The sequence below is a fragment of the Populus nigra genome, chromosome 5 (genome assembly GCF_951802175.1).
Source record: "Populus nigra chromosome 5, ddPopNigr1.1, whole genome shotgun sequence".
NCBI lineage: Eukaryota > Viridiplantae > Streptophyta > Magnoliopsida > Malpighiales > Salicaceae > Populus > Populus nigra.
This window is the reverse complement of record NC_084856.1, coordinates 3,378,102-3,393,334: the sequence shown is the minus strand read 5'-3', so window position 1 is coordinate 3,393,334 and position 15,233 is coordinate 3,378,102. Positions and strand designations below refer to the sequence as shown.

The 15,233-nt window shown below is 33.7% G+C and overlaps 3 protein-coding genes across 6 annotated transcripts; all 3 read right to left on the bottom strand.

Annotated features, from left to right (window-relative positions):
• Positions 1–3,334: 3,334 nt before the first annotated feature.
• Positions 3,335–6,588, bottom strand: LOC133693844 (uncharacterized). The gene is made up of 10 exons (XM_062115182.1): positions 6,340–6,588; positions 6,079–6,243; positions 5,748–5,928; positions 5,548–5,604; positions 5,404–5,474; positions 5,102–5,180; positions 4,938–4,997; positions 4,526–4,626; positions 4,377–4,437; positions 3,335–3,989 (listed from the first exon to the last, which is right to left on the bottom strand). Exons 1-10 carry the CDS (start codon positions 6,471–6,473, stop codon positions 3,600–3,602), a joined length of 1,299 nt encoding a protein of 432 aa, XP_061971166.1. The 5' UTR covers positions 6,474–6,588; the 3' UTR covers positions 3,335–3,599.
• A 1,137-nt stretch (positions 6,589–7,725) lies between these two features.
• On the bottom strand, positions 7,726–11,704 carry LOC133695333 (F-box/kelch-repeat protein SKIP30-like). Of its 4 annotated transcripts, none has more exons than XM_062117273.1 (3): positions 11,354–11,704; positions 10,948–11,008; positions 7,726–9,482 (listed from the first exon to the last, which is right to left on the bottom strand). In XM_062117273.1, exon 3 carries the CDS (start codon positions 9,061–9,063, stop codon positions 8,026–8,028), a length of 1,038 nt encoding a protein of 345 aa, XP_061973257.1. In that variant the 5' UTR covers positions 9,064–9,482; positions 10,948–11,008; positions 11,354–11,704; the 3' UTR covers positions 7,726–8,025. The 4 variants fall into 4 exon arrangements, with proteins under 4 accessions (XP_061973257.1, XP_061973258.1, XP_061973256.1 ...); XM_062117274.1 differs by having other exon boundaries at positions 7,726–9,145; XM_062117272.1 differs by lacking the exon at positions 10,948–11,008.
• Positions 11,705–14,138: 2,434 nt separating this feature from the next.
• On the bottom strand, positions 14,139–15,144 carry LOC133693203 (non-specific lipid transfer protein GPI-anchored 5-like). The gene is made up of 3 exons (XM_062114378.1): positions 14,733–15,144; positions 14,595–14,645; positions 14,139–14,461 (listed from the first exon to the last, which is right to left on the bottom strand). The coding sequence occupies exons 1-3, from the start codon at positions 15,049–15,051 to the stop codon at positions 14,331–14,333; spliced, it is 501 nt and encodes a 166-aa protein (XP_061970362.1). The 5' UTR covers positions 15,052–15,144; the 3' UTR covers positions 14,139–14,330.
• Positions 15,145–15,233: the final 89 nt, after the last annotated feature.

Sequence of the window (15,233 nt, the reverse complement as noted above, 5' to 3'; positions counted from 1 at the left end):
GATACGCGGCGTGTGAGAGCATAATTCATTTTTCAATTTAATTTCACTAAAAACATCTACATCATTGAAAACCTTTCTCGAACACTTTTTAACTCTACAAATATTTCATAATCACTTCAAAAAATCAATCAAATAAAAAAAATTAAAATAAAACTTGATGCAAAATAAAACTTGATGTGATTTTCTAGTCATATTTATATGAATATCCCACCTTCAACGAATTACTTTCAGATAAAATTTATTGATACAAAAAATAATGAGTTTTATTGCTAAAAAGTTAATAAACTGAACGAATATGCATTCTTTTTTTTAACTCAAAAATAAAAATATTAAAAAAATAAATTTTTAAACCAGAATTAAAATAAAAAATTTATTGGGTTGGTGAACAAAGAAAAATGAAAATACAAGGTTGAAAAAGAACCTATTTTCTAGATCTTTAGATTGACCGTGATTTTTATTTTGTTTTATACTTTGATTTGTTTCTCTGTTGAATTTTTTCTTTCCCTGAAAAATTTTGACAAATTGGTTATGAAATTAGATGTAAGAGGTTGAAATTAAAATAAAAAGCTGGAGGATAAAAATGTATTGAAATCCAGCTATTATTGATTACTATAGTATTTTAGCTAACCATTCTAGTATACTTTGTAATAATTATCCGGCGACATCGCGGATTTAATCAAATGTTTTTAAATATAAAAAACAAATGTTCAAGTGTTGTTAGTATATTTTTCAACAAAAAAAAAAATTAATCAATATCTTAAAATTTTATGTATATATTTAATAAAAATGGTTTGAGAATTATACTCATTAAAAAAATACTAAAAAGAAATCTCAACGCCAAGTAAATATTAGGTGATCTCTTTTGTTGATTTTTTTTATTGTGTGCAAAATGTTATTAACTTATAAAATTCAGGATGTAAGGTGCAATTTCTAAATAATATAAAGGAAAGATAAATTAATGGATAAGCTATAGAAGACCCAATATAAGTAATTTAAAATATAATAATAATATAATATCCATGTCTCAAGAAATTTTTTTGAAAATATTATTAAAATTAGTTTAGATAATCATCTTTTAAACCTTATGACTGAATTCTTTTATAAACTAGTTTTTAAATTTAAACATGCGAGGTTGATTTAATATAACCTGATTAATTTGATAGGTTTATAAGTACAAAAAAATATTTGTAAAAATATGGTATGATTTAAAAACATTTCAAAAATTATTTAATTAAAAACATGGTCTATATATATTAAATTATTTAATTTTTCAAAAATTAAATATGAAGTATTAGAAAGAAAAAAAGAAGGCAACATGCTTGTGTGGAAGTGACCCATTTCAAAATAAGCCAAGTAAGCCGAGACACATGGGCCGACCAGCTTAGACACATCATTCACCCATTTGTTTTTAAAACAAAACAGACATCATTGCATGTCTGGATTTCAGGCGGGCACAAAGGTGGCTGGAAAATATTGCAAATGTATTTTTCTGAATCAAAAACTTAATTTTTCATTTATTTTCATCTAAAAATATATATAAAAAAACATTTTTTATAACCTAAAAAAACCAAATTCTCAACTCAAAAGGCTCCCCAAATTTATTTTAAAAAACACAATCAAATAAAAAAAAATTCTTTTTCAATCCTGATTTATTTTTTCAGTGACATGAAAGCTTAAAAACTCTTTATTGGTACATGAAAAATATTTTAACATCGAATTTAATTATTTTTATCGATAGAATTAGACTAACTAATATCTTCATTGTTCTCCAACGATTCCCTCTCATCTCTAAGACTGAGGAGCTAAAATATGCTTAAAATGAAATTTTGAACTAAATCTTATAATTTTCAAGTTAAAAGAATTAAAATATAAATTGCACAAAATCTAAAGTCTAAATTAAAAAAAAGGCATTAAAACAAATTCTTTTTTAAAGGACTACTATTTTTACCTAATGTTGTTTTTTGTCTTCTCATTTTTAATTTTTCATAAAAATCAAAACTATTTTTTTTTTTACAAAATCAAGAACCAATCTAATGTTGGGAATTTTTTTTAAGATTATGATAACTCGATAACAAGTAATATGAACAAATCATCAAATTAAATTACCAAAAATTAATGACCATAAAAAGAATTTTTTTTATTCAAATAAAGGTTGCCATTTCACCTTGCAATTTTAGACCCCACTTTTAATTATTTGTAAACAATTAAACTTTTTTGTAAAGGTAAGAAATAATTAATTATTTTTAAAAATCAAATGGATTAATTAATCTATTATGTAAAAACATAAAGAATAATTTACATTTTATACTCGTTTTAGGGTTAGACAAGTTTTTGATACTATAGCAGTAATTGTTTTTTTAAAAAATTTTTTACCTTAAAATATATTTAAATAATATATATTTTTAAAACTTATTTTTAACATCAATATATTAATTTAAAAAATAAAAAAATTCAATTCAAAATGAAAAAAATATATTTTTGAAACATGCGAAGTGGCATGATTAAAGAGTTCAAAATACAAACTAGGTGCTGCCTTGATAAGGTGAAATTAGGATGGGAGGAGGATAAATAAACCATGTTTTGACCATTGAAAAAGTAAGGTAAATAGATTGATATTATTTTTTGAAGGTTGGAGGAAAAGGCGAGTGATTAAGACTTAATTACTAGCTTGGGCCCCTCCCTAATTATGTGATGGACTCGACGGGACATTCAAGACGTGGATGATAGCTACACCCAAATTAGGAAAAGGGAGAAAGAATATTAGATGGATGGGACTTGAAAGAGGAGGAGGGTACGGCCTCAGGCGATGCCCACATATTTTTTTTTCTTCTTCTTTATTGGCCTAAATAGCAACTGGATTACCTCACCACTGTTAGGCTGCGTTTGCGGTGCAACCACGTAGCAAAGTATTTAATAACAAATTAAATTGTATTATTTTACAATTTAATAAAATTATATTGTTTTCTATATAGACATACACGTAATTTATTGTTTTCTAATAAAATTATATGTTTTAAAATATATTATTATTTATATATAAATAAAAATAATAAAATGTTATACCTTTTTAATTTCAAATCCTTAATTTAAAGTGTTTTCAGGTTTAAAGTGAAAAACATCTAAAATTTAAGTTTTTCTGGCTAAAAAATAAACGTGGCGAACCAGTTTTTTAAAAAGCAACAGCGCGTGAAATAAATTAGAAAAATGATCCATTCTGAAAAGTCACCGGAGGTAAATTTTTCAGAACATCTGAACATTTTCCTGCTGGTTCAGACTCTGGAGCATCCAATGATCCATTCTCAAAAGTCGAGTTCAACTCAGAAAAGAGCGTGTCTTTCACTCAAACATTTCGAGGTCAAATCAATAGAGAAAAGGGCAAAGAGTAGCTGTCGTTTACAACTCCCTCTGCATGGTCGCAAGAAGGCGCGGTGCATTCATTTTCTTGTACAATAAACACCTCTTTTTTTTTTTTCTTTTTGAGAATGTTGTACAGTAAATAGCTGAAGTTGAAAAAGAAACTGAGCTGCAAAATCGTTCCAGCATGGATACCTCCCAAGAATTTGCTGGGTAGCAAGAATGTTACCGATGTTGAGATCCTGTCATTGCTTGGTTTTCTTGTCGTTTCTACCTCTCTTTCTAAATTCTCGTTTCTCTGTTGTGTACTGCTTCTTAATTAACAGATTGCACATTGATGTTTTTACAGCTTCAGCAGCTGCTAGGAAGACCTCTTCCTCAACAGTCACACTTCCCTGCAACTTCTCAAGCAGTTTCTCTGCCCCAGGTACCTCATTATCGTCCAACACAGTCAGCTCAGGCCCAGCAGCATCAGGAATGGTCTTCTTGAAACCAGAAAGAATCCTCACACAGGCCAAAGAGTTGTGATCAGAACCGTGCAGTTTAGAGACACCAGTTATGGTCCACAATAGTTCTGCAGAGGAGCTACAGCCCAGGCTTGTAGGAATGAAGCTATCTCCCATATTCGAAACTACCTACAAGAATCACATCAGCTCAGAATGAAAATCCATATATGTTACATGCGCCATAAATGCATATTGGTAGTTTAGCAATTAACTTTTGGAGTCAGCCAAAATTTTTCTGAATTTGTTGCAGAAGGAATTCCATGTAGAAGAAAGCCAACGAATTCCAAGCTCAATTGGTAATTTGAATCTATTCAACTATGACAATGCCAAGCGAACTGGAAACAAACTAGATAATGCAATGATGCACAATGGCAATGTGATGCAGATCAAAAAACAAATCTATCAAATGAAACAGTCTTGTCAATATGAAACTGCCAGAACATGCTAATTTTGTCCTCATGAACAGGTGTAGTGTTTCACTGTTTCAGCAAAAATTTCAAGTATTTATATCCTTACCTTAACAGCACCAAAAGTTTGAGAAGAAAGATCACAGCTCACCAGGAGTATACCTTGCAAGCTAGAGCAGAATAAATAAGCAGTCAGATAATGAACCAACAGAAGCACACTAAAATGCTCAAAGACAAGCAGAATGTTTGGAGACATGCCTTTGAATGGCCACTGCAACAAAATTACTGCCTGGAATCGTACATAGATCAGTGACAGTGGAACAGCTCACTTCACTTCCATTATAGTCTACAATTCCTGCCTTCGGTAAGGAAGTGGAAGAAAAACAATTAACAAGCTGGCCAGCAGCACAGTTGAAGAAACCAGTGCTTTTAGTTTATAAAAATCATCATCACATTTGTCACAGTATAAATGACCTTATCATGATACTAATTAGCAACAGATGCCTTCCCTGTACCATCATGATAATATTTATTCAACTTAACAGAAGCAAAAAATAGAAAACTGCCCCAATTTTAATATTCACTTAATCAACATGGTATTTGAAAAACTACAAAGAAGCCAGTGATTTCATCAGGAACCTCTGTAACAATTCAAGAACAAATGAGATACCTTACTGCCAACTTCACAGGTATCAAGGAGAGTTCCAGAGTTAATATCCCACAAGCGAACCTGAAGCAGGTCAGAGCACCCTTTTTTCTCAATTTGCAACTAGCATATTTTTAAAAAAGCACACTATTCTAATCAGGCTAATACAAGTGCTCGTGAATACTCACAGTTGAATCGCCACTGCCAGACACAAGAAACCCCTGAGGGTAATCCACAGTGACAAGAAAGGCGAGGCAGGACACAAACCTGTCAATTGATGCATGGAATTAAAAAAATATCAGCCTAAATCTATAGAGAAAATCAAGCAGTTCACTGAAATGCAACCATGCAAGTTAAGTTACAATGAGGGCAAACTAACATCCTGCAACACTTAAATTTGAATTTCTTATTCCAATTTCACTTCCTAATTGGTATCGTATGCATAAGCATGATAGAAATGCAAGAAAAATGATAATAAAAACTCACTCACTCTGTATGACCAAGGCAAAAACTCTGTATCTCGTGAGCTCCATCTAAAGGTTTCTTGGGAAACACAGTTACCTGTGAGGGCAATAATATCATGTAAAAAGGTAATCAAGCTAGATATTTTATCTTATTCAAAGAAAACAAGTACCCGAATCTTAAAATCTCGATCTGCAGTAACGATAAACCATCCATCAGGTGAAAATTCCTGCAAAAGGAACTCATTACTAGTAAAGGGTCCCTCACTTGTAAAACCACACATTTAGCAAGACATGTTGTAATCCCATCTCCAACAAAAACCACACCCCCAGCATTGAAGAAGAGGAAAGACCTAAAAAGTGAACAACCCACCAGGCTAGTAATGATGCTGCAATAATGCGCAAGCAATGGCGCTGCCTTTTTATTGACCAAAGTCTCATTTCCATCAAGTCCATGCAGATCCACCACCCAAACAACTCCAAATTTGTCAGCAAAACAAACATACAGTCCATCATTGCTGATGGCAACTGCACTCACTCTCTTCTCAGAACACCTATTCCAATCACAAATATCAAGCAAATGCCACTAGAAATAATTCATAAATTTCAGCTAAGACAAGAATCAAATCACCCTCTTTGTCTACCAGGAATAATCCTATATTAAGATGAAGAAAAAATACACTTCAAATCATAAGAGAACTTACACGGAAGCAATGCAGCACCAAGAATCAGTGGACCAAACCTTCACAAGTTTATCATCACCAGCTGATACAAACAGTTTCCCTTTTTCACCGTAGCGGATGGCTCTTATAGAATCCTTATGAAACGCCTCACCAGTTTCATCCACCAAAGTAACCCCACAATTTCCTCTACTCAGAAACCCATTAAGCAAGTTAAACTCCAGTATTTGAAGATTGCTCAAAATATTTCATCATGTAGAAAGAATTATAGTGATGATTTCTTACCGGAGGTCGAAGACGCGGAGGTCTGACCCGACTGCGACAGCGACGGAATCCTGGGTAGGGTGAACTGAAATTAGGGCCGGAGCTACCTCTACGTCTCTGTTGTTTTCTCCTCCTTCAGGTTGAGTGTCTTCCATTTTTATTTTTCTGTTAAACAGACAACAAACAAGAAGAGTTCGATTTAGGGTTTTAGTCGCTGGTCAAGGTTTCAACTTTCAGGGTTTAACTGTATGGATCTGACAAAAAAGTATACGGGCTTACTTAAGCATATTTATTTATTTATGTACTGGGTTTGTCTGGGCTTAAGACCCATTGATATTATTTGCGATACCTGATGCTACGCTAGCAGGGGAATCGTATTTTACTGGATTTCACGCCGCCGCAATACAGCAAAGCAAATTTTTATTTAATTTCAGGTAATTAAAATAAATACTTGAATGGTTTAAATTCTAAAGAAGAAAATGTATCTTTTAAAATTAAAATTAAATTTTTTATTTATTTTTTTTTACAAAAAATATTTTTTTATTAATAACTTTAATAAAAATCCCCGTTAATTAAAATAAATATTCGAAAAAACCTCAATAATTTAGATTAATGAGGGAGAATATTTATTTATTAAGGAAAAATATCATTTCCTTAATGAAAACATGTATTTTTTTTGTTAAAAAGTTATCATAACTATCTTTTTAGTTTCCATAAAAAATTATAAAAATTATTTCTTCAAAATTTTTATATGGTTGTATGAGAAAAATAAAAGAATAGTTCATTTATAAAAATTATATAATAAAAATATTTATTCGACTCTTATTGAATATTCACTTGCAATTTTTTTCCTGCACTTTCCTGTATATTATGCTTATGTATAATTATTTTTATATAGTTGTATGAACAAAATAAGAGAATAATGAATTCATAAAAACTGTATAATATATATATATATATATATATATATATATATATATATATATATATATATTCTGATTGGATTGTATATTTCACCATGTATAATTAATCATTAACAATTGCAAATATAACTATAAAAACCAGAAGAATTTATTTTTTTAAAAAGTGTTCATGAACCTCGGGAGCCAAGCCCACGTGCCCAATCTCTTAAAGAGAAAAAGCTAGGTGGCCTGAACTAAATTGGGATTTTCCACAAGTAATGGTAGATTTAATGAGCAATATTTTAGTTATATTGATAATAGTTTCCTTAGGGGAAGTGAGGATGTGATATGATAAAACAAGAAGCAAAATCAAAATTTCTGCCAGGAAATCGAATGGAAATAGAAGTTCCAGCAAGTCAATGAGCACAGAATTCCGTCCACAGCAAAAGTACGGAGCAGAAAGAATAACAAGAAACTATCAGGTAAAGAATTTGTGCGGTTTAAATACAAAAGAACAAATGGCTCGTTGATTGTTATGCATGCATGCTGCTGCTGCTGCTAAATAAATTTCATGCTTCACTGTTGCTGTTAAAACTGACTCAATACCTTCAGCCTTGCCTTCCAAATGGAAGTTTCCCTCAAAAAACCCTAAATTGACAGAAAACAGAGACAAGGGTAACAACGGCTCACGAATAAAACAAGATAGCCAGGGAAAGATTACATTCCTCGTCTCCCATAGGAGGGATCCAATGCCTTAACAAGAGCTTAATTCTCGCATCAAAGCTACAACAAGAACAAATGGAGGCTAAATTCTCAGCTGTGTACACCCAAGGATTGTTCCTCGGCACCTTGTCATTGGAGTTGCCTGGCGCCATGTAGGTCTGTCACCCCCAACTGTTAAGATATCAACATCAGACATTGGCCTAATATCCCAATTCCATCGGTCGGGCCCAATCACCCCTCCAATCACATATATGTCATCTCCAAGCCCCATCATTGCAAATCCAATCCTTTTCCGGAACTCAGATGCTGAAACCACTACTTTCCTGGTTTTCCCTTCCTGCTTGAAAATTAGTCCATGGCTCATCACATAGAGAGCATCATGAACAACTGCCATTGGACCTTGGAGCCAACCATAATCCTCAACTGTCCACCCAGACCCTACATTGTCCAAAACTTGTACTGTTGACAAGCCCCTGTGCAAGACATGCAACTTTCCCCCAATAACTACTCCAGAGCATGTTGAATTGTGAGTCCGGTGGAGATCAGGTATTGGGATCCAAACATCCTTCTCTGGATCATACATTTCCGCTTGAGAAATTGATTTTCGGCAGCTGGTGAAACCACCTGCAACCACAATCTTTCCATTCAAAGTACCGCATGCAAACATTGCACGGGGCACAAGCATAGATGCACGTGCTGCCCATTGTCGTAATACAGGGTCATATGACCACACTTCATTTGTTGCAAAGCTTCCATCTTGATCACCAGTTAATGGGTCAACAGCATCACTACCACCACCAAGCACAAATAGCTTTCCCGCACTAGAGACAACACCAAAGTGGGCAAGGTGTCTGATTTTAGAAGGGAGAACAGGAAGGGTAATCCAAAGGTCTCGGTGAGGGTCATAAAGCTGCCACAAATTCTCGGGATCAAAAGCGCACACACATAGCAGATCCTCTGCTGAACCAACCTCCTGCCGGGCTTTAAACAGCTCAGGGCTACGCACAACAGCTCGCCATGAACGAGAAACGAGCTCTAACTTGGGGTGGAGGTAGAAGGGAACCCGTGCAATGCACCTGATGGCAACAGCATCTGGAAGACCTTCAATCAGTTCAGACATACTAATCACTGTTGCATCTGTTTCAAGTTATTTCTTCACCTCTGATTTTTTTCTATACTGTTGACAGCAATGCAAAAGCTACCTGACATTAACAAAAGCCACAGGCATTGTTATATGAAATCAGTTTCAAAGTTCTGGCATTTCAAGATCAATGCACTAATAAAGGTGCACCAAGTTTCAATAAAAATAAAATCACTACAGTTGTCACTCTAACCACTTAAAAGAGAAAACTCATTCTTTAAATAGCCATCACCATCATCAAACAGAATGGCAATGAAATTTTCAATATCACCATGGTGGGAAAAAAAGGAAAACAAGAAATGGAAAGAAAAGAAATCCAGAACATGCAAAGAATAAAGAGGACTCCATTCAATCACTTGTTTTGGTTTGCAAGGTCGCAAATCAGTATCTGCAGATACCTGAAGTCAAAATTGTGGAAGAAGTTAGTTTCTTTCTAAGGTAGCTGACTCATCTTTACAAGTCGAAGAAGAGTATGCTTTTTTCATAGAAATAGCAGTATTGTCATGAAAAGTAATATGAAGGGCAACCTGGCTCTCTCATTTCTGCCATCTGTTCAAATTTAATTAAATTTGAAAAAGCACAACAAATACACGGCCAAAATTGCAAAAAATCCTCAAAGTAATACTTTTATGGCCAAACCATAAATAAACCAGTGAAAATCCATCAATAAACTCAATCAAGACTAAAAAGTATCCAATTTCTCATGATCAGAGGTTAAACTTATCAGAATTTAGTCTTGATTACACTAGGGATGTATGTGTAAAATGCATCGGCTAATAATTTTTAAAAAGAAACAAAAAATTTGATAATCCAAGAGAAGAAAATTGTCTAAGAAAGAAGTATCTAAGCAAGAATTTAATGCTCTAATTATGATACTGAAATGGTCCTGACCCTAAATATAAACACTGTGCACAGGTAAGAAGACCCACTAAATTGCCTGCAACAAGTAACTACAAGGTACCGTAAAAGGATCGAGACTTTAGAACATTTTTATCCAAGTCAATTTATGTCCAACAAGCATCCCAAAGCAGAACATTTTTTTTCATGGATGAAAAAAGCAAACTACACAAAAGGAAGAAACAAGTAAAAGAATGCCCTAGACAAGAAGCTAAATGATCAGAACTATACTTGCAGTCTAGGGATTGAAAAGCACCATAAGACTCTTATGACCATCATGGGTTCTATTGCTCCTTTCAGAACCACATACGCAGTGCAAACATTCTGATTAAAATCAAATCTTAACCCACCCAACTTCAATGAGAAGAAGGTGTTGTTGCCAATCTTATGGTCTCCATTAGAGTCTCAATCCAAACAACACTGGTTTCCAGATTTCGAGTTCTGTGGTTACCATCCATTTCTGCTTTGGAAAGTTGACATTTCATGGTGTTTGGATTTTGATTATCAACCACCAGAATCATATTCATTCCACAGATTGCCAAGATGATACCATAGTCACACTAATATTGTTAGACATCTTCCCAGATAAAGAGACAAGACAGTGAACTTCACCAGACAACAGAATATGACCATATATTTTCACTTCCACATGTCACAGTCATAAATTGAACTGTGATAGGCAATCTGGTTTTGCAATTTTCTCCTAATTCTTGGGCATATTCATTAAAATGCACCAGAATTGCATAAATGATTTGAATTCCACATACAGACTAACTTGGAATATAAACTAGCAAATCCCACTGAAGAGTTTACAGGCTAAACACAGATTATGACCTAAGACCTTGGAATAAAAACTAATAAATCTCAATGAAGAAAGCTCAAAGTCTCCTTAATTAATACATACTCAACATCAAATATCTAAACACATGCAAATTATCATCACAGCCTTGTTAGTTTTAGTTATACCTCACACATTTCTGAACATTCAACACAAGAACCAGTGCAAAGGCAATCTCACCTATTGCTTCTGAAAAAAATAAGAAAATCAATTCATCAATCAAACACGCTTCTATTGAATTCATCCAAAGCTCTAATAAAATTCATCAACCAATTAAATGCAAGGCAAAGAAAATCAAACCAAAATTGAACCTCAGAAACAAGCAACATAACCCAAAAATAACCAAACTGAACTTTCTTCATTTCAAATACCAAACCCACTTCTAATTCACCACAAACAACAAAGGGTATTCAGTAATTTCAAAATCAAATCAAAATTTCATCAAATCCCCGTCAATTTTTTTCACGAAAGTAGGCAAAAAAAAAGGCAATTCCATCACTTCTGCTGGCATAATAGAAAGACAGCACGCTTTACCTGAAACCCAATAAGATTCGGGGCTCCGTCGCTTCGATTTGTACAGACACACATAGAGAAATCAAGAGTAGCGTTAGATTTCCTCCCAGAGAGACCTCCAAAGCTAATTTTACAAAAAAAAACAGGGTTTTTTAGTGATTTTTTAGCGTTCTATTTCTTTATTTTCAAGTCCTTTCAATCCGTGCTTACCCTAAACCAGAATATAGGCATTTGAGGATATTCCTGGTCCCTTTTTTCCCCTTCACCGCAATGGCATTCTTGTTAATTAAAATTAAACACCAATTTTTTGGCTGACACGTTCAGGGCACGTGGTTGAATGCCCTCCAAAATCATGTTTGTGTTTCAATTTTTGGTTTAACAAGCTTAATTATGATTAGTTCCCACCTTGGGCCCTCTTACATAACTTTTTTGTGAAGACTTTGACAAATGTTAGCAGCAAGCCAGCAACTTACCTTATAGTAGTACCAGGCCAGCGCCATCAAAATTTCCGGTACGCATGTCTATTGTGGCAGGTGAAGTAGGAATGCATTTACTGTCTCCATCCAGTTCATTAGCAGTAAATCATTTTCTGTCCTTCTCCTCGCATCCTGCCATCTCTGCCTGTGTTTGAGATGAAATTACCAAGGGGTGGATCCACGGGGCAAGACCGAAAGGGTTGGTTACTTGGTTCGAGTCAAGCATACAATCATGCATGGCAAGGATGATGGCCTCTTAAATGATGTGACTATTCTAATTGTAAATAAATAAGCCAGTAATTATAAAAACATAAGTAAATTTGTATACTGATTTTAATGCTTGAAATTCAGTTGTAAGTTGTAACGGAACTTCTAGTGCCTTAATTCCAGTAGTTTTCACATGCAATCTTCCATTGACCAAAAAAAATCATATACCATATATTAACAATTAGTTTGGAATATAGTTCTTATATCCACTTACTTGAAAAAGAATTTGAGTCCTTTTATTATCTTTTTAAAAGATATTGATCCGTTCGAGTTTAACTAAGTTAATTGAATTACAAAATACTTAGACTAAATATATTTAACTGAGTTAATATCTTATTCAATTCAACTAAAAATCCAACTTAAATTAGCTTTAAACACTATTTTCCTAAATTAACATACCACATCAAACTAGGATTAATAATTATAATTTAAAATTTACACGTAGATAATGTTGCAAAAAGAGGTAGTACTATAATGGAAAAGAGGTTAGATTTATTGATTCAAGAGCAAGTTTATTTTTGCATTTTAAAAATATTTTTTAAAAAAATAATTTTTTATTTTAAATTTTTAGATTATTTTAATGTGCTTATATTAAAAATAATTTTTTTAAATAAAAAATATTATTTTAATATATTTATAAACAAAATATACTTTTAAAAAATAACAATTACCACCCCCTTCAAATATCCAATAAAAATTAAAGTCCCACCTTTGTTAATTCACTTTTAATCTCAAAACTCATATTCCTCTCATTTGGAGCCAGCAAAACTGTCCCAAGATGATTACAGCCAATGGAGTACGGACAGTGTTAAGGATATAGATACCAGCTTTTCATTAAATTTTTTTGGCTGTAGATTAATTTTTAATTTTAATGCTTTTAGATATTTTTGATATACTATATAAAAAATAAATTTAAAAAAATAAAAAAATATTATTTTAAAAAAAGAATCTTAAAAAACAATACCATATTCTAAAAATAAAATAATTGATGATACTTACAGCTAGCTGGGCCCCATTAAAATTATGTCACCGGTAGGAAATGAACCCCACTTCCTTAAGAGTCTCGGAATCAACCCTTCCACTTGAGCCAAAACAAATGCGGAGAATTAATTCTGGCAGGATCTCAAGTCGTTTTTAATTTTCTTTCCCAGTTAGCCCTTTCCCTGTTGAGAATTTACGGCAGGGGCAAAAGACTACCATGGCTTCACCCCCAACTAGTCAACTCTTGATTTATTTAATTTAATTAATTTAATGATTTGATTTTTTTTTTAATATTTTTTTAAATAAAACTAATTAACCCACGTGAGCTGCCTAATCCAAGACTCGTATTTTGGGCGGTCATTCATACGCCTTGTAGAAAAAAGATACTACGGCTATCTCTTATCTCGGACATTTACCCGGAAGAAAAAGGCCTCCTTAGAAGAGACCAATCAAAGCAAAGTTATGTTGCGGTGCATCTTTCCCAGTAAAAGATGGCGTGGCTTATGACTCGTGCGTGATTGGAATTCTCACCAAGGCAGTGCGGTTTGACTTCCTCTTTGGATCTTTTATGCGTGGAAAAATAAGCAGTGCTGTGTTGAAACGCATGTGCTTCTGGAGTTCTGGGTGCCGATTGATTCAATTGTTAAGCCATTTGTAATGGTCCCAAGAAATTTACCATTGAATTCCCGATCCAATTTGAAATAAGAGTGGTTTAAGAGAACACAATAAAGAAAGATCACCCCAAATTACAAGAAAAAGAATTAGTGCAAGGGAGAAAATGCATGTGCTTCAATGACTCCATGGCAACATGGTTGATTAGTCAAAATCTCTTAATATTTTCTCTTTTTCTTGATGATTTGCTGCTTGTTAGTCGCCAATGTTTTTATCCCTCTGTGTCCATGGAGTGATGATTTTCTTTTTGTTAATCTGAGACTAGATTTACTTTTCTAATCTGATTCAAAAATTGCTATCTGTATCAGTATCAGAGAATTCATAGTAGTTTTATTTTTACAAGTTAAAATCTAACAATTTCATTTCGATACCAGTAAGTAAAATTTCCCTCTAATTATTCTTCAGAACAGTGCGGAAAACCAAGAATATTTTATTTATTGGAAATAGAGGAGTATACAAATCTAAGTCCACATAGTATCCCAAAATAAAGAATCATGTTACCAAAAGAAAAGGGAAGATTTGGACTCCTCTGTTGCGTCAACAGTACTAATGTGCTGCGGTAGCAAAAGACTCAACAGAATTTCAAGTAGATGGAGCTTATATTATATGGTGCCGAGGGTCGAAGCTTGTGATGTGATGAAGAGTAAGAAGAAGAGCAGAGACATTGTCAACTTTGTAGAGTTTGCATCTGATGTTCCATTATCTGTTGATGGCACTGTCTTAGATCCTGTTCCTGCACCCATTACACAGAAAAAAGTTTTAACATTGGGCTCTTGTACAGTGGTCCTGCTACCAGGAGTAACCGAAAAACCTATATTGTTCGTAAGTTCAAGTCGGAAATTGGAAAATCTAATTGAATCTTGTACCTGCAGAAGGAGAATTTGGTGTTCCTGCTGGAGAATCTGTGGGCGAAGAGGCTGTTTGAACAGATGATAAAATGAATATTTAGCTATTTGCATTGCTAGAAAATGATCTTAGAATTTGGATTGCTTGCAATTGCTTACCATTACAGCGGCTAATAGAGGGAGTTTGGACATTGCAAGCACTAGGGAGGGCCAGAGCCTGAGTCTGATTAACATTGATTCCAAGTGAGGAGGCACCGCCATTAACGACCTCACATAGACATTGAGGCTGCGACTTGACAACATTAGCTAGCTGTGTACAGCATGATGAAGACGGGGTCGATGAGTTTCCTGTTATGTAGTTCAAACATGGGGACATGCTTATGATCACACTGGTACAAGATGATTGTGCCGTGGCTCCTGCCCACAAAGTTGCTATAAAGGCTATAGTAAGCATAACCTCCATCCTTCTAACTGCCATTGGGTCAATTCTATAGAAATTCCTGGCAACAATGGTTGAGAGATATAGAATGAAGAAAGGTTTTTGTGGCTTGTAGGGAATGAAAAGGCTGTGGTTAATAAAGGGGAAGATTGTGAACAAAAGAGTGGCAGCTGGCTAATATGGTTTACCTATATTCCTACTTAATTTTATAATCTTTGGTG

Excerpts from the sequence above, each read along its gene's own strand:
- LOC133693844 (XM_062115182.1), bottom strand. The coding sequence starts at position 6,473 with ATGGAAGACACTCAACCTGAAGGAGGAGAAAACAACAGAGACGTAGAG. Across the intron at positions 5,181-5,403 it reads TTTTGCCTTGGTCATACAGA|GTTTGTGTCCTGCCTCGCCT; the intron begins GTGAGTGAGTTT and ends ATCAATTGACAG. Across the intron at positions 4,438-4,525 it reads GTTGCAGTGGCCATTCAAAG|CTTGCAAGGTATACTCCTGG; the intron begins GCATGTCTCCAA and ends ATTCTGCTCTAG.
- LOC133695333 (XM_062117273.1), bottom strand. The coding sequence starts at position 9,063 with ATGTCTGAACTGATTGAAGGTCTTCCAGATGCTGTTGCCATCAGGTGC.
- LOC133693203 (XM_062114378.1), bottom strand. The coding sequence starts at position 15,051 with ATGGCAGTTAGAAGGATGGAGGTTATGCTTACTATAGCCTTTATAGCA. Across the intron at positions 14,646-14,732 it reads CTCTATTAGCCGCTGTAATG|CCTCTTCGCCCACAGATTCT; the intron begins GTAAGCAATTGC and ends CTGTTCAAACAG. Across the intron at positions 14,462-14,594 it reads ACCAAATTCTCCTTCTGCAG|GAACAGGATCTAAGACAGTG; the intron begins GTACAAGATTCA and ends TAATGGGTGCAG.